Source organism: Eucyclogobius newberryi, unplaced genomic scaffold (genome assembly GCF_026437365.1).
Source record: "Eucyclogobius newberryi isolate DKJ021-1_F unplaced genomic scaffold, fEucNew1.0.hap1 SCAF_10, whole genome shotgun sequence".
NCBI classification, from domain to species: Eukaryota; Metazoa; Chordata; class Actinopteri; order Gobiiformes; family Gobiidae; genus Eucyclogobius; species Eucyclogobius newberryi.
The window spans coordinates 2,583,159-2,607,108 of record NW_027315724.1 but is presented as its reverse complement, the minus strand read 5'-3'; the positions used below and the strand labels follow the sequence as shown (position 1 = coordinate 2,607,108).

General features: G+C 46.9%; 1 protein-coding gene across 1 annotated transcript in view; it reads right to left on the bottom strand.

The window, feature by feature from the left end:
- Positions 1-2,320: 2,320 nt before the first annotated feature.
- The window catches only part of LOC140373178 (nectin-3-like protein), a 90,422-nt gene continuing 68,792 nt past the window's right edge, over positions 2,321-23,950 (bottom strand). The window contains exons 3-6 of the mRNA XM_072459880.1: positions 22,713-23,012; positions 17,526-17,643; positions 13,661-13,812; positions 2,321-6,286 (exon numbers count right to left, since the gene is read on the bottom strand). Coding sequence (XP_072315981.1) covers positions 5,688-6,286; positions 13,661-13,812; positions 17,526-17,643; positions 22,713-23,012 — 1,169 coding nt within the window. The 3' untranslated portion in view covers positions 2,321-5,687. The remainder of the gene's footprint in view (positions 6,287-13,660; positions 13,813-17,525; positions 17,644-22,712; positions 23,013-23,950) is intronic.

Genomic DNA, 23,950 nt, shown 5'->3' with positions numbered 1-23,950 from the left:
GTGTGTAACTGGTGTGTAACTGTGTGTAACTGGTGTGTAACTGTGTGTAACTGGTGTGTAACTGGTGTGTAACTGTGTGTAACTGGTGTGTAACAGGTGTGTAACTGTGTGTAACAGGTGTGTAACTGTGTGTAACTGGTGTGTAACTGGTGTGTAACTGTGTGTAACTGGTGTGTAACTGGTGTGTAACTGTGTGTAACTGGTGTGTAACTGGTGTGTAACTGGTGTGTAACTGTGTGTAACTGGTGTGTAACAGGTGTGTAACTGTGTGTAACTGGTGTGTAACTGTGTGTAACTGGTGTGTAACTGTGTGTAACTGGTGTGTAACATGTGTGTAACTGTGTGTAACTGGTGTGTAACATGTGTGTAACTGGTGTGTCACTGGTGTGTAACAGGTGTGTAACTGGTGTGTAACTGTGTGTAACTGGTGTGTAACATATGTGTAACTGGTGTGTCACTGGTGTGTAACAGGTGTGTAACTGGTGTGTAACATGTGTGTAACTGGTGTGTAACAGGTGTGTAACTGGTGGTGTGTAACTGTGTGTAACTGGTGTGTAACATGTGTGTAACTGGTGTGTAACAGGTGTGTAACTGGTGTATAACTGGTGTGTAACATGTGTGTAACATGTGTGTAACTGGTGTGTAACAGGTGTGTAACTGGTGTGTAACTGTGTGTGACTGGTGTGTAACTGGTGTGTAACAGGTGTGTAACTGGTGTGTCACTGGTGTGTAACAGGTGTGTAACTGGTGGTGTGCAACTGTGTGTAACTGGTGTGTAACATGTGTGTAACTGGTGTGTAACAGGTGTGTAACTGGTGTGTCACTGGTGTGTAACAGGTGTGTAACTGGTGTGTAACTGTGTGTAACATGTGTGTAACTGGTGTGTAACAGGTGTGTAACTGGTGTGTCACTGGTGTGTAACTGGTGTGTAACTGGTGTGTAACATGTGTGTAACTGGTGTGTAACTGGTGTGTAACAGGTGTGTAACTGGTGTGTCACTGGTGTGTAACTGGTGTGTAACTGTGTGTAACTGGTGTGTAACATGTGTGTAACTGGTGTGTAACAGGTGTGTAACTGGTGGTGTGTAACTGTGTGTAACTGGTGTGTAACATGTGTGTAACTGGTGTGTAACATGTGTGTAACTGGTGTGTAACTGGTGTGTAACAGGTGTGTAACTGGTGTGTAACAGGTGTGTAACTGTGTGTAACTGGTGTGTAACATGTGTGTAACTGGTGTGTAACAGGTGTGTAACTGTTGTGTAACTGGTGTGTAACAGGTGTGTAACTGGTGTGTAACTGGTGTGTAACTGGTGTGTAACTGTGTGTAACTGGTGTGTAACATGTGTGTAACTGGTGTGTAACTGGTGTGTAACTGGTGTGTAACTGGTGTGTAACAGGTGTGTAACTGGTGTGTAACTGGTGTGTAACTGTGTGTAACTGGTGTGTAACATGTGTGTAACTGGTGTGTAACATGTGTGTAACTGGTGTGTAACTGGTGCATGACTATGTTTCATAGTCACCGTGTGTGTTTCATATGGTAAAAAAAGATGGTTTTGATCAGTTCGTGTGTAGTTTTTACAAGAGGAGCTCAGGTGTTTTGATCATTGGGTTTGTAGTTGTGCTCATTGTGTGAAGGGTTTTGCTAAATAAAACAAAACCATCAAAATTGTGTTTATTCAATCGTAAAAAAACTGTAAAAGGGACAAACAGTTGCTTGAGTTCTCATAGCCACAGTAATGCTTTATAAGATAAAGTCTGCTGTTTAATTCTCCATCTTCTAGTATTTCTGTGTTTTCCACTCTCGTCTGGCGCCTTTTTTTTACACACTTTTACACTGTTTTACACAGAAGTTACAATATGTCAGCTTCTATTGTTTAAATGCTGAGGTTTTCTTTCCTTCGGATGAGTCTCTTGAAGTGTATCGCTGCTTGTTTTTGGGGGTTTTGCAGGTGAAATGGAGATTTTTCAAAGTCAGTGAGACAAAGCAAAGCAACTTGCTTCATCTTGTTCCTTTGGCCCGTGTGGTCTGATGGTCAGAGCTGTCAATCTCACAGCTCTTTGAGCCGTCAGATCTGTCACTTATATTTTAGTCAGCTGACTCTTCCCAGAGTTACACCATCGCCTCCTCTAGATGTACATCACAGACTTTAGACTTTATTCTTTAGACTCAGGTCAGCATCATTTTTTGGTCGACTCCAAACATCTTTCATTTCAATAAGTGGAGCTGTATCTTTGTGATGTCATCAAGTTATAATCCCAAAAAATGAATAAGATTAATTACAGTTTTATTGTAATAATCATCTTTTATTGCAAACCAGGAACAAATACAATCTCACAGTCACTCATCACAAACAGCCCAAACATCTTTTACAAAAAATAAGATTATTTTTCTCATATAATAATAATAATAATAATAATAAAAAACAGCCAGCATATTTACAGGACAATCATAGTATTTTCCATCTGAAGTGCAGGTCTTTTGTAACGTGCTTGTTACGTGTCAGACAAAGACCTTCACCGTCGTCCACTCCATGTTTGGATAAAGCTCATTTTAAATATGACAATGGAAGACGCATCGCAGAGTCTTTTGTCAAAGACGTGTCTAAGTCGTGTGCATTGTTGCGGCCGTATAAGGCACGAGCTGATCAGAAGGCGACACAAACACACAAACACTGGGCTGTGTGTACAGGACGCACACATGCATCAGCTCGACCACACATCCTTCATCTCTGTCACAGTCTCTTCACTTTTGGGATTTGCCATGTTTGTTTCCCGTAGCTGTTCAACAGTATTGCATCAAAGTGATGCATCTCCATGGAGACCGAGAGGAGCGCCTCCACCAGAACGTACTCCACCTTTAAACTCAGTGGAATTTCTCTCTGGGTTTTCAGTCGTAGTTTGAAGACAAAAACAATCCAAAAGCACTTTGTGTCAGGTGAAGGTCACTAATGTTTCATCTGATTTGATTTTTAGGATGTTTTGTTTTTTACTGCTTCATTTAATGTCAAAGATGAACTCTTAGGGTAAAAGTCAAGTGTAATTATGATATATATATATTACTAAAATGATGATCTCACTTGTGCACTCGTGTTATTCAAAGACATGAATCACAACATTGTTCATTTTAAATTTAAATTAAATTTCATTTTAGAACGAGACAGATTAAACAAATCCATTTTGAACTGGATTGATAGTAAAACATGATGATATTCCATAATCTTTCATTGTGAACACACGATGTTCTGACGTTGTGTTTGACACGTGGATCTGCAGGATTCAGAATGTCTTTTATATTCAAACGACACTGTTCCAAAACCAGCTTTGCTTTTCCCCTGTTGGACTTTGATCCGTCCTGAGTGCATCCCAAACACAGTGGATGAGCTCATCGTGGAGCCGCTGCTCTGGTTGTTTGCACTCGTTCCACTGGGAGTGATTAGCCTGCGAGTTCTTTAAGTCCTGTATTCAATTTCCACTTTCCATGATGTGGGCAGGAATGGCAAAGCAGCCAAACCCCGTAGCATTAGCGTAGCATTAGCATTAGCGTAGCCAGTGATCAGAGGTGACGTGATCCAAACTTTCCAAAATGAAACCAACATAAAGCAAGTCTAAATAAGTGCACTGTAAAAGATGAAATTACTTGAATTCAGAACATGTTCATTGAACACTCTATGTGCTTAATCACTTATTTATATTACTTTATTCACTTTCAAACGTTTTATTTAAAATCATATTTCCAACGCATTACAATAACTTAAAGGACAAATATAATGCATTATTTGTATTGCTCTCAGCCTTTACACGTGCTCGCCAGGACCTTTAGTGTGGCATCTCATGATTTAGAAGTAAAAAACAAATGTCCTTCATCTACTTTGAGAGAGAAGAACAGTCACCGGGCTAATGTAGCCGTCCTGATCCAAGTCTGGAGCTAAATGTGCTCCAGGTTAAGACTTACGGGTGAACAGAGGGCTAATGCTGCTACATGCAGCATTAGCTCGCATTAGTTTTCTCTTAATTTGCCTCGTTTTCTTCTTAATGATCAGTTGAAAGTGTCGCTGTGTGACCAGAGGCCGTCACTTCTGCTTTCAACAATGTTACTGTAATTAAAGATCATATTATGAGCATAATGGCCTAATATAATATAAATGACAGGCCTGTCAAACTTTTACCCTTTTTCACAAGTGAATGTATTTTTAAACTAGTTCTATACATTTTAAAATAAATGTTATCCCTTTTTTTGAAATAAATTCAAGAAAGATATCATTTTACAGCAATATTTCTGTAGAACTGGGCAGCGTGAGGTCACAAACTGTTGAGAATCCATTAAGCTCCTGACCCAGTGGTGCGTGAATAGACCAATCACAGTGCAGCATTGTGGTCTGGGGCGGAGCAAAAGGTGAAGCGTCCACCTGATGGACAAACTTCAGCCTATTTCAGCATTCGTGGAGGGAAAGAAGTCCATTTCTTGTGTTGCTGTGGTGATGCTGCAACCAATCAGCTTCAAGCATTTCATTTTCAGCAAAAGCCTCTCCAGATTTAACACGTGTCAAAGATGTTTGGAAAGTCTTCCTGGTCTAAGGAGCCTTTACTCTGCGCTAAGGGCCGCTAAGGAGTTTCAATCAGCGGTCCACTTCACCATGAAGCCACACCCACTCGTCTGAAGACAACATGCCTTCTGTTTACAACAGCCTCCTCAAACCTTGGTCAAAACAGAAACAAGCCTGTGTGAGGGCAGAGAACAATAGGGGAAAAACCCATCCCTGAGGGCCAGACTATGGTAGAGCAGGACAGTTTAGGTCCTTTAGGTCCTTGATCAGAGGCTTCAAAGTGACTTCAGGATGAGTCGAGCGTCATTGTGCTGATGATGATGAAAGAAACTAGCCCCGTCAACATAAGAATGTTATCATCATTATTATGTGCCACTGATATGTTTTAGTGCTGATACCTCGCTGCACACGAGAGGTTTCACTTCCATATCCATAAAACCTGACATTATGAGTCAGTTATTCTGATCTGAGATCAGTCGAAATCTGGTGGAAAATATTCTGAATTGAAGACACATTTTCTTTTACAGTGAACGATTGTTGACTTTGGAGTTGTGAGGTTTATGGAGCCACAAGACATCTGCTCCTCACATCTGGAGGTGAGAGCGGAGCCTATGAAGGAGGCGGTGCTATGAAGGAGGAGGAGGAGGAGGAGGAGGAGAAGAAGGAGAAGAGGGAGAAGAAGGAGGAGACTGAGGAGAAGGAGAGGAAGGAGAGGAAGGAGGAGAATGAAGGAGAAGGAGAGGAAGGAGGAGAAGCACCGAGCTCACGTTCATGTTCATGGGACACGCAGCAGCGCTGAAGAGAGGAGTCCAGGGTGGGACAAAAGGACAAGCGAGAATGGGTCACTTTTCTGCTGGAGGGTCTGCAGTAACATCGCCATGGAAACACAGTGGTGAAGCCTCCACCAGGAAAGTGATTTAGGATGTAAACCTGACCAGACGTAAGGACTAAACTGAGCCTAAACCAGAACCTGTCCCGAGCGCAGACAGTGTCCTGCAGTCCCCGTCACATCCACCAGGGGGACACACACTGAGGAGGCTCTGGGCCCTGGACACGCCCGGTGTGGCACATGTGGCACACAGGCACTGCACGCTCCACACTGAAGGTCCGCTCGTTACCATGGACGCCGTGCGGGTCTCTCACTCTAAACGTACCACTCCCTGCGCGAGATGACCGAGCCGTCCATGTGGGACACGTAGTCGCTGTCCTCTGGCACGTAGGGGGAGCCGTTGTTCATGTTGCTGTGGAGCGGGGGCCCACACGGATGGATGTTCTGGTTGTTGTAATGGTTTGGAAAGTAATCGGGATCTTGAAGACTCCTCTGCATGTCTCTGTCCACCCACTCGTCTCGCTCGGGATAAATAATGTCTCCGCTGAGTTTGGGTTTCAGGTCCTGGCTGCCTTTGCTGGTTTTGTCCTCGTAGACGTCCTGGAGCTCGTGCGGCTGGAGGACGTCGAGCTGCGCCTCCTTCTGCATGTCCGAGGGCCCTAAGTACTGCTTGGTGTAGTAGTCGCCTCGAAAGGTGCGGCGCTGGCGCATGTAGCAGGCCACGCCCATAATGAGGAGGAGAATGAGAAGCAGGACTCCTCCCACAGCCCCGCCCACAATGGTGCCCAGGGTGCTGTCGGGTAAGGAGCCCAGGGTGGGGGAGGAGAAGGGTGCCCGGTGCTGGTTGGCCGCCGTTCCCGCTCTGGACGTCAAGTGGGTGGGGCTGGTGGGGCCGGCGGTGGTGGGAGGAGGATCTGAGGACACAAAACACTGGAGATTAATGAGAGGGACAACTACACGCCGTCCACGCCGTCCACACCGTCCACGCGGTCCACATCATCCACGCCGTCCACATCATCCACGCGTCCACATCATCCACGCCGTCCACATCATCCACACTGTCCACGCCGTCCACATCATCCACGCCGTCCACACAGTCCATATCATCCACATCATCCACACTGTCCACATCATCCACACAGTCCACATCATCCACGCCGTCCACATCATCCACACCGTCCACATCATCCACACCGTCCACATCATCCACACAGTCCACATCATCCACGCCGTCCACATCATCCACACAGTCCACATCATCCACGCCGTCCACATCATCCACGCCGTCCACACAGTCCACATCATCCACGCCGTCCACATCATCCACACCGTCCACATCATCCACGCCGTCCACATCATCCACGCCGTCCACATCAACCACACTGTCCACACCGTCCACACAGTCCACATCATCCACACTGTCCACGCCGTCCACATCATCCACGCCGTCCACATCATCCACGCCGTCCACATCATCCACACTGTCCACGCCGTCCACATCAACCACACTGTCCACACCGTCCACACAGTCCACATCATCCACCCCGTCCACATCATCCACGCCGTCCACATCATCCACACTGTCCACGCCGTCCACATCATCCACCCCGTCCACATCATCCACGCCGTCCACATCATCCACACTGTCCACGCCGTCCACATCATCCACGCCGTCCACATCATCCACATCATCCACGCCGTCCACATCATCCACGCCGTCCACATCATCCACGCCGTCCACATCATCCACGCCGTCCACATCATCCACGCCGTCCACATCATCCACGCCGTCCACATCATCCACGCCGTCCACATCATCCACGCCGTCCACATCATCCACGCCGTCCACATCATCCACGCCGTCCACATCATCCACGCCGTCCACATCATCCACGCCGTCCACATCATCCACGCCGTCCACATCATCCACACAGTCCACATCATCCACATCATCCACGCCGTCCACATCATCCACGCCGTCCACATCATCCACGCCGTCCACATCATCCACGCCGTCCACATCATCCACGCCGTCCACATCATCCACACAGTCCACATCATCCACGCCGTCCACATCATCCACACTGTCCACGCCGTCCACATCAACCACACTGTCCACGCCGTCCACATCATCCACGCCGTCCAAATCATCCACGCCGTCCACATCATCCACACCGTCCACATCATCCACACCGTCCACATCATCCACGCCGTCCACATCATCCACACAGTCCACATCATCCACGCCGTCCACATCATCCACACTGTCCACGCCGTCCACATCAACCACACTGTCCACGCCGTCCACATCATCCACGCCGTCCAAATCATCCACGCCGTCCACATCATCCACACCGTCCACATCATCCACACCGTCCACATCATCCACACAGTCCACATCATCCACGCCGTCCACATCATCCACACTGTCCACACCGTCCACACAGTCCACATCATCCACACTGTCCACGCCGTCCACATCATCCACGCCGTCCACATCATCCACACTGTCCACGCCGTCCACATCAACCACACTGTCCACACCGTCCACACAGTCCACATCATCCACCCCGTCCACATCATCCACGCCGTCCACATCATCCACACTGTCCACGCCGTCCACATCATCCACCCCGTCCACATCATCCACGCCGTCCACATCATCCACACTGTCCACGCCGTCCACATCATCCACGCCGTCCACATCATCCACGCCGTCCACATCATCCACGCCGTCCACATCATCCACGCCGTCCACATCATCCACGCCGTCCACATCATCCACGCCGTCCACATCATCCACGCCGTCCACATCATCCACGCCGTCCACATCATCCACGCCGTCCACATCATCCACGCCGTCCACATCATCCACACAATCCACATCATCCACATCATCCACGCCGTCCACATCATCCACGCCGTCCACATCATCCACGCCGTCCACATCATCCACGCCGTCCACATCATCCACGCCGTCCACATCATCCACGCCGTCCACATCATCCACACAGTCCACATCATCCACGCCGTCCACATCATCCACACTGTCCACGCCGTCCACATCAACCACACTGTCCACGCCGTCCACATCATCCACGCCGTCCAAATCATCCACGCCGTCCACATCATCCACGCCGTCCACATCATCCACGCCGTCCACATCATCCACGCCGTCCACATCGTCCACGCCGTCCACACCGTCCACATCATCCACACCGTCCACATCATCCACGTCGTCCACATCATCCACACTGTCCACGCCGTCCACACCGTCCACATCATCCACACCGTCCACATCATCCACACTGTCCACGCCGTCCACATCATCCACACAGTCCAAATCATCCACGCCGTCCACATCATCCACGCCGTCCACATCATCCACGCTGTCCACATCATCCACGCCGTCCACATCATCCACGCCGTCCACATCATCAACGCCGTCCACACCGTCCACATCATCCACACCGTCCACATCATCCACGCCGTCCACATCATCCACACTGTCCACGCCGTCCACACCGTCCACATCATCCACATCATCTACATTAGTACTTTTTAGATGTTTATGTGTTGAATCAAGAGAATATGACTGGCATAAACTTCAATCTTATTGATTTCAACAACAAATAGGATTGTAACTCCACTTACAGCCCATTAACAATCTTTAAAGAAGTGAAGTAAAAGCATTTATGAAATGTACAGGACGAGGAAGTGCTTATGTTCTATATGAGCAAAAACATCAACATGGAGTTCATTTTAAAGACGAGTGTGAGGGCGAGAGAGAGAGAGAGGGAGAGAGAAAGAGTGTCAGGTGCAGCCCTGGCGTCTCCACTGACACTTGAGCCTGACGCCAATAAATGCTACAAATGGTGTTTCATTGATTTACCACCAATGAACGAGCTCGATATCAATAAATGAAAAACATTGAGACATTTAAACATGATAAAGGTTGAAATATTCTTCTAGATCGAGAATATTTGTGTAAAACAGATGAAAATCATGTGGAGCGGCTTCACTGCCACGGTCAGAACAGAAGTCATAGTGCAACACACAACAATGAATCATGACTGTAGCAAAATGTATCAAAAAGGACGTGTATAACATTTAGAGTTCACAAATAAAATGAAATAAGACTTCTAGTCTGAATATATAGTAAGTACAAAAAATAAGATAAGATAAGATAAGATAATCCTTTAATGTCCACACATGGGGAAATGTTGTTGTTGCAACGCAGTAGATCCAGAGGAAAAGGACAGATAACTTATAGGAAGGGTTAGGGGTTAGGGGTTAACCCTAAAATGACCAGTGTGATGAATTGTTATTGGTTTATATAATTGTTACAGTGGCCAAAGTTAAAGGAATAAAAGAGGATTTTTGGAGCCAAATCTGAGTCTCATTTCCTGGAGGCGTGGTCAGCTGAGTAGTTCTCCCACATGTCAATCATTCCCTGCGTGCTGCTGCACACCTGCAGCCTGGTTCCCATAGCAGCAGGTTTCCCTGGCTGCACATGTGCGGTTGATATGTCGCTGTGTGTTTAGTGACTTCCTTCAGTTACAAACATGACACAGAGAAAGACTGTTCCAGCTCAGAAGAGACGAGAGATGATGAGATCTGTCACGCTAATAAACAAACACACGTGTAGAGGCGGGGCTGTAGAGGCGGGGCTGTAGAGGCGGGGCTGTAGAGGCGGGGCTGTAGAGGCGGGGCTATAGAGGCGGGGCTATAGAGGCGGGGCTGTAGAGGCGGGGCTATAGAGGCGGGGCTGTAGAGGAGTGGCTATAGAGGCGGGGCTGTAGAGGCGGGGCTGTAGAGGCGGGGCTGTAGAGGCGGGGCTGTAGAGGAGTGGCTATAGAGGCGGGGCTGTAGAGGCGGGGCTGTAGAGGCGGGGCTGTAGAGGCGGGGGGCTGTAGAGACGGGGGGCTGTAGAGACGGGGGGCTGTAGAGGCGGGGCTGTAGAGGCGGGGCTGTAGAGGCGGGGCTGTAGAGGCGGGGGGCTGTAGAGACGGGGGGCTGTAGAGGCGGGGCTGCTGCTTCTGCACCAGGTTTGATGGGAGGCGGCCTCTTGGAAAGAACAGGAGGGGGGGAGTGTTTTTCTAAAAGGGACCAACAGTCCTCTCTAAAAATCCTCTATTATTCCTTTGTGCTCATGAGTCCAACAGCAGAGGGAAAGAAAATGTTCTTGTGGAGGGAGGTTCTGGTCCAGATGGACCGTGGCCTCCTGCCTGAGGGGAGTGGCCTCTTGCCTGAGGGGAGTGGCCTCCTGCATAAGGGGAGTGGCTCAATTGGTTCGTGTCCAGAGTGAGAAGGGTCAGTGATCCGACCTGTTCGTCCCAGAGTCCTGGAGACGTACAGGTCCTGCAGAGATGGAAGTCTGGGACCGGTCACCTTCTCATCAGAGGGCGCTTTAACAATAGTCAGCTGTGCTCTGGTCTGAGATGTGGAGGTGTGTGGACACGCCCACAGGAAGCACTGCAGACTCATGTGAGACGCTCCACTAGCAGCACATTAGCATCACATTAGCATCACATTAGCATCACATTAGCATCACATTAGCATACATCTATCCGGAGCAGACACAGCTGTCTAATCAGTTCCATTTTGTCTGTTATTCGACATCTTTGGGCTGATATTGAGTCAAATGTCCAGCAGATCCACAGAACATGAGCTTCTGTTCACATCAGCTGCACTCACACGATTCACTGAGACTTCATTAGACGATGAGTTAGTTTGACAATTAAAAGTTATCTTTTGCTCTTAGGTTTGACATGGTCTATTTTGGTTGTGGTATTCTATTGGATGATTGTTTTAAAATGCTAATGTGATTGTTGCACCTTATAGAGTTACATATGAGGCTCCTGGTTGTACTGCTCCAAAGCGCTTTATTGCACTTTCTGTTGTGCACTTAGTCACTTAAAGTATGTTTCAAAAACAAAATAAAAGTGCCCATCACAATTCTGCCTCTTGTCTCGTCTATGGACTATAAACGTGAAGCATTTTTCTAAAGATGCATGTTATTGAAATGCAAAGTCTGTTGACTTTGCCTTAAAAATCTCCATTTACCAAACAAGACATTGAGAGAGACGACTAATTCAAAAAAAATATCAAAAGAAAAGAATACCATGGCATTTTAACAATCTAAGCTGACAGATTGTAACTTCTGTATAAAAGATAGCCAATGCTAGGATGGCTAACACATCAGCCTCAGAAGGGGGGCCTCTGGAGGTGGCTGCTGCACTGACATGCTTTCTCCACGGTGCACACGGAGGAGAAGACATAACGCTTGAACGGCTGGTGAGAGCTGAGAAAACGGCGTAAAGCGGCACATTATAAGATGAAAGAGACATGACAGTCCTGAAGACAGGCCTGGGACGACTGGACCGGCCTATGTCCCACTTTAGACAGTATGGATGAGCTGAGGGGCGTCTGCTTTAAATGTACAGGCGTCAAACTCCTGCGTCAGCCGTGAATTGGACGCCGCGCTCTGAATGCAGCTTTAGTCTTTCTCCTTTCATCTCAGCTCTCAATGACGCCATGACGTCTATGCTGGACCATGAGTGTCGCCCCCTGCAGGACACTCTGTCCCCTGCAGGACACTCTGTCCACTCTGGAGAGCAGCTTCGGTGACTGATCCACTGACATACCCAATACTGACATACCCATGTGCAATACTGTCATACCCATGTGCAATACTGACATACCCATGTGCAATACTGTCATACCCATGTGCAATACTGACATACCCATGTGCAATACTGTCATACTCATGTGCAATACTGACATACCCATGTGCAATACTGCCATACCCATGTGCAATACTGCCATACCCATGTGCAATACTGTCATACTCATGTGCAATACTGACATACCCATGAGCAATACTGTCATACCCATGTGCAATACTGTCATACTCATGTGCAATACTGACATACCCATGTGCAATACTGCCATACCCATGTGCAATACTGACATAACCATGTGCAATACTGCCATACCCATGTGCAATACTGACATAACCATGTGCAATACTGACATACCCATGTGCAATACTGTCATACTCATGTGCAATACTGACATACCCTTGAGCAATACTGTCATATTCATGTGCAATACTGACATACCCATGTGCAATACTGCCATACCCATGTGCAATACTGACATAACAATGAGCAATACTGACATACCCATGTGCAATACTGTCATACTCATGTGCAATACTGACATACCCATGTGCAATACTGCCATACCCATGTGCAATACTGACATAACCATGTGCAATACTGACACACACATGTGCAATACTGACATAACCATGTGCAATACTGACATACCCATGTGCAATACTGTCATACTCATGTGCAATACTGTCATACCCATGTGCAATACTGTGATACTCATGTGCAATACTGACATACCCATGTGCAATACTGACATAACCATGTGCAATACTGTCATACCCATGTGCAATACTGTCATACCCATGTGCAATACTGTCATACCCATGTGCAATACTGTCATACCCATGTGCAATACTGTGACATGATGTCAATCATCCTGGTGCAATATTCTCTGTCCATTATAACATCTGTAAATAAAAGCGTTATTATTATTATTTGTATTAAGAGTATGAGAGTGTTTTTAACGATCTGCTGTTGTTGTTTACCTCCTCTGTGTTGCAACACTTGAATGTCCCTATTATGGGACAAATATGATCTCATCTAAAGTCATGTCCGATGGGAGAATCCTCACAGTTTGATTCTTTCGCTCCTGCAGCATCACGTCTTGTGTTTCCTTTACATCTCGTGCTCCTCGTTTCCTTCTGATTATGTGAAAATGTCTCTAGTCCAACGTCACGACCGGACGTCTCTGTGAATCTGAGCTTTTGGACAAAAGAATTTGAATCTGAATTTGTGTCTCAAAGTTTGTGACGTGACGTGAGGTGTCAAATTTCAACAAACACTAAACGCACTATTTTAGTACAACACAAAGAAGGTAATTTGTACCAATGTATGGACGGTGAAAAAGTAAAAGTTTCTCATTGCCTCTTTATTACAATCCCAGAGTGGCACAGCGCTTTCTCCTGGATGTACATGTGTGTTTAGGGGTTTTTGATTGTGGAATGTATCGTCCCTGAAGGTAAATTTTAGCTGAATTTGACCCATCAATGGCGCTGGGACAGAGTTTATGGTCAGGAATACCAAGCAGGAGGATGTGACTGTGTTTTGGATTGATGAGGAGGAGCTCCACGTCGCTGTGGGAACTGAACCCTCAGCACTTTGCCATACCTTGTACCCATAGATTGACGTCTTTGCTGCGCAGGCCGATGTCGTTCATGACCTCACAGCGGTACACGCCGGAGTCGTTTCTCTCCAGCGCTCGAGTGAAGACGAAGGTGTTGTTGATGACTCGCACTCCGTCCGGCATCTGCTCGTCCAGCCTGAGACAGAACGAGAACGTGAGATGTTCTGAGCTAAATGTCACACCTCAGACCGTGTCACCAAATGCACATGATGTGTGGCTCATTCACAGCTGGTCACAGTCGTACAGTTTTGTCATGATGTTTGGTGAGCTCTGGGAGAACAATGGGCCTGGTGCTGATGTGATGTATGACCCATGTGGGCTTCTGTATTTATGGGCCGCGCCTCCCGGTGGCTGCAGCGTCCAGGAGCCATAACTTAGAGGTTTCCTGAGGCCCTTTCTTCTGACTGAATCTACAACTCCATGAACTGAGTGAACACACTTGTCATGGAGGTGCACAGTGAACACGCTCAGACTAGAAATGACACCAACACACTCAACATTGCAATAAAATCACACAGACATGACCGAAATCACAAAACAGTTTAAGACATGAAAGAGAAGAGTGCAAAGAAAATCATTTCAGTCACTTGTACTGACTCTGGCACCAGCAGGAGGCCGGTCAATGTTCAGTCCTGACTCTGGCACCAGCAGGAGGCCGCTCAGGAGGGCCGTTCCTAATGAAGGGCCCCTGCTCCCTGCTCACTCTCACAGAACTCACTCTGAGCTCCTCCTCGCTCTTTGCTAAATGTGGGGTTTGTGGGAAATGGTATAAATATATCCACTAGACTCAGAGTTTATGTAGAAAACAGAGCTCCAGACTAAGTATGAAGCATGTGCAGTGTGTGTGTCAAAACTATCTTCAACATTATCATCACCGTGACAACCAATTCTAGTTTTGACAACACAAACTAAAATAAGCAAAGAGAAAGACACATATTTAAAGTAACGTAACAACTCTTCGAAACAATATAAAGGTAGTATTCTGCCATCATCACATGAGGCATCCAGGATCCAGAAGAACACCTTCCTCACCTATGTCCTCTCTTCTGTCCACACCGGGGACATGTGTCTCTTCAGGAACCGTGTTAGCGTCTGTCTAACTCCTCCATATTTATTGAAATAAAATCATTTGTTACATCTGTAAAAAGGCGCTAACAGTAAATAAGGGTTTAGCCTCAGGTGCTTGAATGTTGGATCTTTTCTCTCAGTCATTGTGTGTTGCATGTACATTGCGTGTTGCGTGTACATTGCGTGTTGCGTGTACATTGCGTGTTGCATGTACATTGCGTGTACATTGCGTGTACATTGCGTGTACATTGCGTGTTGCGTGTACATTAGGTGTTGCGTGTACATTAGGTGTTGCGTGTACATTAGGTGTTGCGTGTACATTAGGTGTTGCGTGTACATTGCGTGTTGCGTGTACATTGCGTATTGCATGTACATTGTGTGTACATTTCATGTTGCGTGTACATTGCGTGTTGCGTGTACATTGTGTGTACATTGCATGTTGCGTGTACATTGCGTGTTGCGTGTACATTGCGTGGTGCGTGTACATTGCGTGTTGCGTGTACATTGCGTGTTGCATGTACATTGCATGTTGCGTGTACATTGCGTGTTGCGTGTACATTGCGTGTTGCGTGTACATTGCGTATACTTTGCGTGTTGCGTGTACATTGCGTGTTGCATGTACATTGTGTGTACATTGCGTGTTGCGTGTACATTGCGTGTTGCATGTACATTGCATGTTGCGTGTACATTGCATGTTGCGTGTACATTGCGTGTTGCATGTACATTGCGTGTAAATTGCGTGTTGCGTGTACATTGCGTGTTGCGTGTACATTGTGTGTACATTGCGTGGTGCGAGTACATTGCGTGTACATTGCGTGTTGCGTGTACATTGCGTGTTGCGTGTACATTGTGTGTACATTGCGTGTTGCGTGTACATTACGTGTACATTGCGTGTTGCGTGTACATTACGTGTACATTGCGTGTTGCGTGTACATTACGTGTACATTGCGTGTTGCGTGTATATTGCGTGTACATTGCATGTTGCGTGTACATTGGGTGTACATTGTGTGTTGCGTGTACATTGCGTGTTGCGTGTACATTGCGTGTTGCGTGTACATTGTGTGTACATTGCGTGTTGCGTGTACATTACGTGTACATTGCGTGTTGCGTGTACATTAGGTGTTGCGTGTACATTGCGTATACTTTGCGTGTTGCGTGTACATTGCGTGTTGCATGTACATTGTGTGTACATTGCGTGTTGCGTGTACATTGCGTGTTGCATGTACATTGCATGTTGCGTGTACATTGCATGTTGCGTGTACATTGCGTGTTGCATGTACATTGCGTGTAAATTGCGTGTTGCGTGTACATTGCGTGTTGCGTGTACATTGTGTGTACATTGCGTGGTGCGAGTACATTGCGTGTACATTGCGTGTTGCGTGTACATTGCGTGTTGCGTGTACATTGTGTGTACATTGCGTGTTGCGTGTACATTACGTGTACATTGCGTGTTGCGTGTACATTGCGTGTTGCGTGTACATTGTGTGTACATTGCGTGTTGCGTGTACATTACGTGTACATTGCGTGTTGCGTGTATATTGCGTGTACATTGCATGTTGCGTGTACATTGGGTGTACATTGTGTGTTGCGTGTACATTGCGTGTTGCGTGTACATTGCGTGTTGCGTGTACATTGTGTGTACATTGCGTGTTGCGTGTACATTACGTGTACATTGCGTGTTGCGTGTACATTACGTGTACATTGCATGTTGCGTGTATATTGCGTGTACATTGCATGTTGCGTGTACATTGGGTGTACATTGTGTGTTGCGTGTACATTGCGTGTTGCGTGTACATTGCGTGTTGCGTGTACATTGTGTGTACATTGCGTGTTGCGTGTACATTGCGTATACTTTGCGTGTTGCGTGTACATTGCGTGTTGCATGTACATTGTGTGTACATTGCGTGTTGCGTGTACATTGCGTGTTGCATGTACATTGCATGTTGCGTGTACATTGCGTGTTGCATGTACATTGCGTGTAAATTGCGTGTTGCGTGTACATTGCGTGTTGCGTGTACATTGTGTGTACATTGCGTGGTGCGAGTACATTGCGTGTACATTGCGTGTTGCGTGTACATTGCGTGTTGCGTGTACATTGTGTGTACATTGCGTGTTGCGTGTACATTACGTGTATATTGCGTGTTGCGTGTACATTACGTGTACATTGCGTGTTGCGTGTACATTACGTGTACATTGCGTGTTGCGTGTATATTGCGTGTACATTGCATGTTGCGTGTACATTGGGTGTACATTGTGTGTTGCGTGTACATTGCGTGTTGCGTGTACATTGCGTGTTGCGTGTACATTGTGTGTACATTGCGTGTTGCGTGTACATTACGTGTACATTGCGTGTTGCGTGTACATTACGTGTACATTGCATGTTGCGTGTACATTGCGTGTACATTGCGTGTTGCGTGTACATTGTGTGTACATTGCGTGTTGCGTGTACATTACGTGTACATTGCGTGTTGCGTGTACATTACGTGTACATTGCGTGTTGCGTGTATATTGCGTGTACATTGCATGTTGCGTGTACATTGGGTGTACATTGTGTGTTGCGTGTACATTGCGTGTTGCGTGTACATTGCGTGTTGCGTGTACATTGCGTGTTGCGTGTACATTACGTGTACATTGCGTGTTGCGTGTACATTACGTGTACATTGCATGTTGCGTGTACATTGCGTGTACATTGCGTGTTGCGTGTATATTGCGTGTTGCGTGTACATTGCGTGTTGCGTGTACATTGCGTGTTGTGTGTACATTGCGTGTTGCGACTCTGACCTGATCCAGCTGTAGGAGCGAGCAGGAGGGTTGGCTTTGGCTCCACAATCAAACGTCACGTGCTCCTGACCCACGTACCAGTTCTGAGCCACGCCCTCGATTGAGACAAGCGGAGCGACTGTGAAACAGAAACATCTGTGAGAACAAGGACTGTGTGAGGAACAATGACACGCTGAAGATCTGTGAGGAACAATGACACGCTGAAGATCTGTGTGAGGAACAATGACACTGAAGATTATGTGAGGAACAATGACACGCTGAAGATCTGTGTGAGGAACAATGACAAACTGAAGATCTGTGTGAGGAACAATGACACGCTGAAGATCTGTGAGGAACAATGACACGCTGAAGATCTGTGTGAGGAACAATGACCCACTGAAGATCTGTGTGAGGAACAATGACACTGAAGATCTGTGTGAGGAACAATGACACGCTGAAGATCTGTGTGAGGAACAATGACAAACTGAAGATCTGTGAGGAACAATGACACGCTGAAGATCTGTGAGGAACAATGACACTGAAGATCTGTGTGAGGAACAATGACACGCTGAAGATCTGTGTGAGGAACAATGACACACTGAAGATCTGTGTGAGGAACAATGACACGCTGAAGATCTGTGAGGAACAATGACACACTGAAGATCTGTGTGAGGAACAATGACACGCTGAAGATCTGTGTGAGGAATAATGACACACTGAAGATCTGTGTGAGGAACAATGACATACTGAAGATCTGTGTGAGGAACAATGACACGCTGAAGATCTGTGTGAGGAACAATGACACGCTGAAGATCTGTGTGAGGAACAATCACACGCTGAAGATCTGTGTGAGGAACAATGACATTCTGAAGATCTGTGTGAGGAACAATGACACTGAAAATCTGTGTGAGGAACAATGACACGCTGAAGATCTGTGTGAGGAACAATGACACACTGAAGATCTGTGTGAGGAACAATGACACGCTGAAGATCTGTGTGAGGAACAATGACACGCTGAAGATCTGTGTGAGGAACAATGACACGCTGAAGATATGTGTGAGGAACAATGACACGCTGAAGATCTGTGAGGAACAATGACACACTGAAGATCTGTGTGAGGAACAATGACACGCTGAAGATCTGTGTGAGGAACAATGACACACTGAAGATCTGTGTGAGGAACAATGACACACTGAAGATCTGTGTGAGGAACAATGACACTGAAGATCTGTGTGAGGAACAATGACAAACTGAAGATCTGTGTGAGGAACAATGACACGCTGAAGATCTGTGAGGAACAATGACACGCTGAAGATCTGTGTGAGGAACAATGACCCACTGAAGATCTGTGTGAGGAACAATGACACTGAAGATCTGTGTGAGGAACAATGACACGCTGAAGATCTGTGTGAGGAACAATGACAAACTGAAGATCTGTGAGGAACAATGACACGCTGAAGATCTGTGAGGAACAATGACACTGAAGATCTGTGTGAGGAACAATGACACGCTGAAGATCTGTGTGAGGAACAATGACACACTGAAGATCTGTGTGAGGAACAATGACACGCTGAAGATCTGTGAGGAACAATGACACACTGAAGATCTGTGTGAGGAACAATGACACGCTGAAGATCTGTGTGAGGAACAATGACACTGAAGATCTGTGTGAGGAACAATGACACGCTGAAGATCTGTGTGAGGAATAATGACACACTGAAGATCTGTGTGAGGAACAATGACATACTGAAGATCTGTGTGAGGAACAATGACACGCTGAAGATCTGTGTGAGGAACAATGACACGCTGAAGATCTGTGTGAGGAACAATCACACGCTGAAGATCTGTGTGAGGAACAATGACATTCTGAAGATCTGTGTGAGGAACAATGACACTGAAAATCTGTGTGAGGAACAATGACACGCTGAAGATCTGTGTGAGGAACAATGACACACTGAAGATCTGTGTGAGGAACAATGACACGCTGAAGATCTGTGTGAGGAACAATGACACGCTGAAGATCTGTGTGAGGAACAATGACACGCTGAAGATATGTGTGAGGAACAATGACACGCTGAAGATCTGTGAGGAACAATGACACACTGAAGATCTGTGTGAGGAACAATGACACGCTGAAGATCTGTGTGAGGAACAATGACACACTGAAGATCTGTGTGAGGAACAATGACACACTGAAGATCTGTGTGAGGAACAATGACACTGAAGATCTGTGTGAGGAACAATGACACGCTGAAGATCTGTGTGAGGAACAATGACACGCTGAAGATCTGTGTGAGGAACAATGACACGCTGAAGATCTGTGTGAGGAACAATGACACGCTGAAGATCTGTGTGAGGAACAATCACACGCTGAAGATCTGTGTGAGGAACAATGACACTCTGAAGATCTGTGTGAGGAACAATGACACTGAAAATCTGTGTGAGGAACAATGACACACTGAAGATCTGTGTGAGGAACAATGACACACTGAAGATCTGTGTGAGGAACAATGACACGCTGAAGATCTGTGTGAGGAACAATGACACGCTGAAGATCTGTGTGAGGAACAATGACACGCTGAAGATATGTGTGAGGAACAATGACACGCTGAAGATCTGTGAGGAACAATGACACACTGAAGATCTGTGTGAGGAACAATGACACACTGAAGATCTGTGTGAGGAACAATGACACGCTGAAGATCTGTGTGAGGAACAATGACACGCTGAAGATCTGTGTGAGGAACAATGACACACTGAAGATCTGTGTGAGGAACAATGACACACTGAAGATCTGTGTGAGGAACAATGACACGCTGAAGATCTGTGTGAGGAACAATGACACGCTGAAGATCTGTGTGAGGAACAATGACACGCTGAAGATCTGTGTGAGGAACAATGACACGCTGAAGATCTGTGTGAGGAACAATGACACGCTGAAGATCTGTGTGAGGAACAATGACACGCTGAAGATCTGTGTGAGGAACAATGACACGCTGAAGATCTGTGTGGGGAACAATGACACACTGAAGATCTGTGTGAGGAACAATGACACACTGAAGATCTGTGTGAGGAACAATGACACTGAAGATCTGTGTGAGGAACAATGACACTGAAGATCTGTGTGAGGAACAATGACACTCTGAAGATCTGTGTGAGGAACAATGACACGCTGAAGATCTGTGTGAGGAACAATGACACTGAAGATCTGTGTGAGGAACAATGACACGCTGAAGATCTGTGTGAGGAACAATGACACTGAAGATCTGTGTGAGGAACAATGACACGCTGAAGATCTGTGTGAGGAACAATGACACGCTGAAGATCTGTGTGAGGAACAATGACACACTGAAGTTCTGTGTGAGGAACAATGACACGCTGAAGATCTGTGTGAGGAACAATGACACGCTGAAGATCTGTGTGAGGAACAATGACACGCTGAAGATCTGTGTGAGGAACAATGACACGCTGAAGATCTGTGAGGAACAATGACACATGTATTAGTGTGCTCCTCCTCTTCCTCCTGAGGGTGTGAGGGCGGAGCTGAAGCTACAAATGTTGGTGAAGTTTATAATTTCACTTCCTGGTTGACACGGGCAGCAGCTGTGACATACTTAGTGGAAACTGTTACTAAGCAACAATACTGTAAACAGGGGCCAAAGCTCATCTCATTTTCACTGAAGTTATTATTTGACAAATGAAATGATAATGTTGTGGATCTTGTACACGCAGCAGACAGAATCTCCCCAAATGAACTCATAATTATAACATGCAGCATCCATCTTCATCCAGTTCTCCAGCAGCAGCAGAATCTTCAGCCTCTGCACCTCGTCCTCTTCACCGTGAACACAAATCTAGGGTCAAGAATCCACAATCTAATGTGGATTAAATGACCAGGGAACCAGGGAGCTCTACTCCAGCTCTAATGAGGGTCAAACTGACCAGCAGCCACCCTGACCCCTGACCCTGGATCACGTGTGTTGAAGTGTACTCGCAGAGTGTACTCACAGAGTGTACTCACAGAGTGTACTCACAGAGTGTACTCACAGTGTACACCGAGTGTACTCACAGAGTGTAGTCACAGAGTGTACTCACAGAGTGTACTCACAGAGTGTACTCACAGAGTGTACTCACAGTGTACACCGAGTGTACTCACAGAGTGTAGTCACAGAGTGTACTCACAGAGTGTAGTCACAGAGTGTACTCACAGAGTGTACTCACAGAGTGTACTCACAGAGTGTACTCACAGTGTACACCGAGTGTACTCACAGAGTGTACTCACAGAGTGTACTCACAGAGTGTAATCACAGAGTGTACTCACAGTGTACACCGAGTGTACTCACAGAGTGTAATCACAGAGTGTACTCACAGTGTACACCGAGTGTACTCACAGAGTGTACTCACAGAGTGTACTCACCGAGTGTACTCACAGTAACACACAGAGTGTACACAGAGTGTACTCACAGAGTGTAGTCACAGAGTGTACACAGAGTGTACTCACCGAGTGTACTCACAGAGTGTACTCACAGAGTGTACTCACAGAGTGTACTCACAGTGTACACAGAGTGTACACAGAGTGTACTCACAGAGTGTACACAGAGTGTAGTCACAGAGTGTACACAGAGTGTACTCACCGAGTGTACTCACAGTGTACACAGAGTGTACTCACAGAGTGTACTCACAGAGTGTACACAGAGTGTAGTCACAGAGTGTACTCACAGAGTGTAGTCACAGAGTGTACTCACAGAGTGTACTCACAGTGTACACAGAGTGTACACAGAGTGTACTCACAGAGTGTACACAGAGTGTACTCACAGAGTGTACTCACAGAGTGTACTCACAGTGTACACAGAGTGTACACAGAGTGTACTCACAGAGTGTACACAGAGTGTACTCACAGAGTGTACTCACAGTGTACACAGAGTGTACACAGAGTGTACTCACAGAGTGTACTCACAGTGTACACAGAGTGTACACAGAGTTTAGTCACAGAGTGTACTCACAGAGTGTACACAGAGTGTACTCACAGAGTGTACTCACAGTGTACACAGAGTGTACACAGAGTGTAGTCACAGAGTGTACTCACAGAGTGTACACAGAGTGCAGTCACAGAGTGTACTCACAGAGTGTACTCAGAGTGTACTCACAGTGTACACAGAGTGTAGTCACAGAGTGTACTCACAGAGTGTACTCACAGAGTGTACTCACAGTGCACGTTGAGCGTGAAGGGGATGCGGAAGTCAGTCTGCAGGGCGGGGTGTCGGACCACACAGGTGAGCACCCGGCCCTGGGCGGAGCTCTGGGGCTGCCACAGGAAGCGCACATGCTCAGAGCTGGTTCCGTCCGCCTCCTCCTGGCTCTGCCTCTCACTGCGGCCGTATAGCTCCGCCTCCCAGGACACTTCAGCTGCAGGACGGCCCCTTTCCGCAATACACGTGGCCACCAGGGACTCGCTGGCCCCGTCCGTCAGCGGCGTGGGGCCCGCGGACACGTACACCTTTGGCTCCACTGTGAAGAAGAGGAAGAAGAGGAAGAGGAGGAAGAGGAGGAAGAAGAGGAAGAAGAGGAAGAGGAGGAAGAGGAGGAAGAAGAGGAAGAAGAGGAAGAAGAGGAAGGCGTTAGTGTTGTGACAATAATCATGAACATTACATTGTAGTTATTTGAAGAGTCAAAATGTGTGTAATAAGTGCAACATTCTTAACATTTAAATATGTCAACACTGAACTCTTAAATTTGACATCTCTACTTATATAAGTATAATAATAAAGTATCAAGTTACTTCAACCTCTGGGGAGGAAACATGTCAGAAAATGGCTTTAGATCTATTTGTCTTCCAAAAGAATAAAGAACGGCCTTCATGACACGGGGAAAGTCCATGAGCCGGAGTTCTAGGTCATGATGACACGCCCTCTCACCTCTGCTGCAAAACGTGGCTTTAAAATTATTGTTTGACCCACATAATCCCAAAGAAGAAAAACTGAGCTGACGGTCCACGGTCCCATTGGAAAACAGCCTGCATCACAAGCTAATGAGGCTAACGAGGCTAACATGGCTAACATGGCTAGCGCAGGTCCCTTCCTGCCAGAGAAGCGGGTCCGGCCGGCCCAGATAAAGATTCTCACGACATCTTTGCATCAGTTGATGCACGATAAATACAACAAAGCATCAATCACGCAAATTACAGCGTGATATGGAGTCTGTGGGCCAGATGGAGGCGCTGTGGGCCAGATGGAGGCGCTGTGGGCCAGATGAAGGCGCTGTGGGCCAGATGGAGGCGCTGTAGGCCAGATGGAGGCGCTGTAGGCCAGATGGAGGCGCTATGGGCCAGATGGAGGCGCTGTGGGCCAGATGGAGGCGCTGTAGACCAGATGGAGGCGCTGTGGGCCAGATGGTGGGCCAGATGGAGGAGCTGTGGGCCAGATGGAGGCGCTGTGGGCCAGATGGTG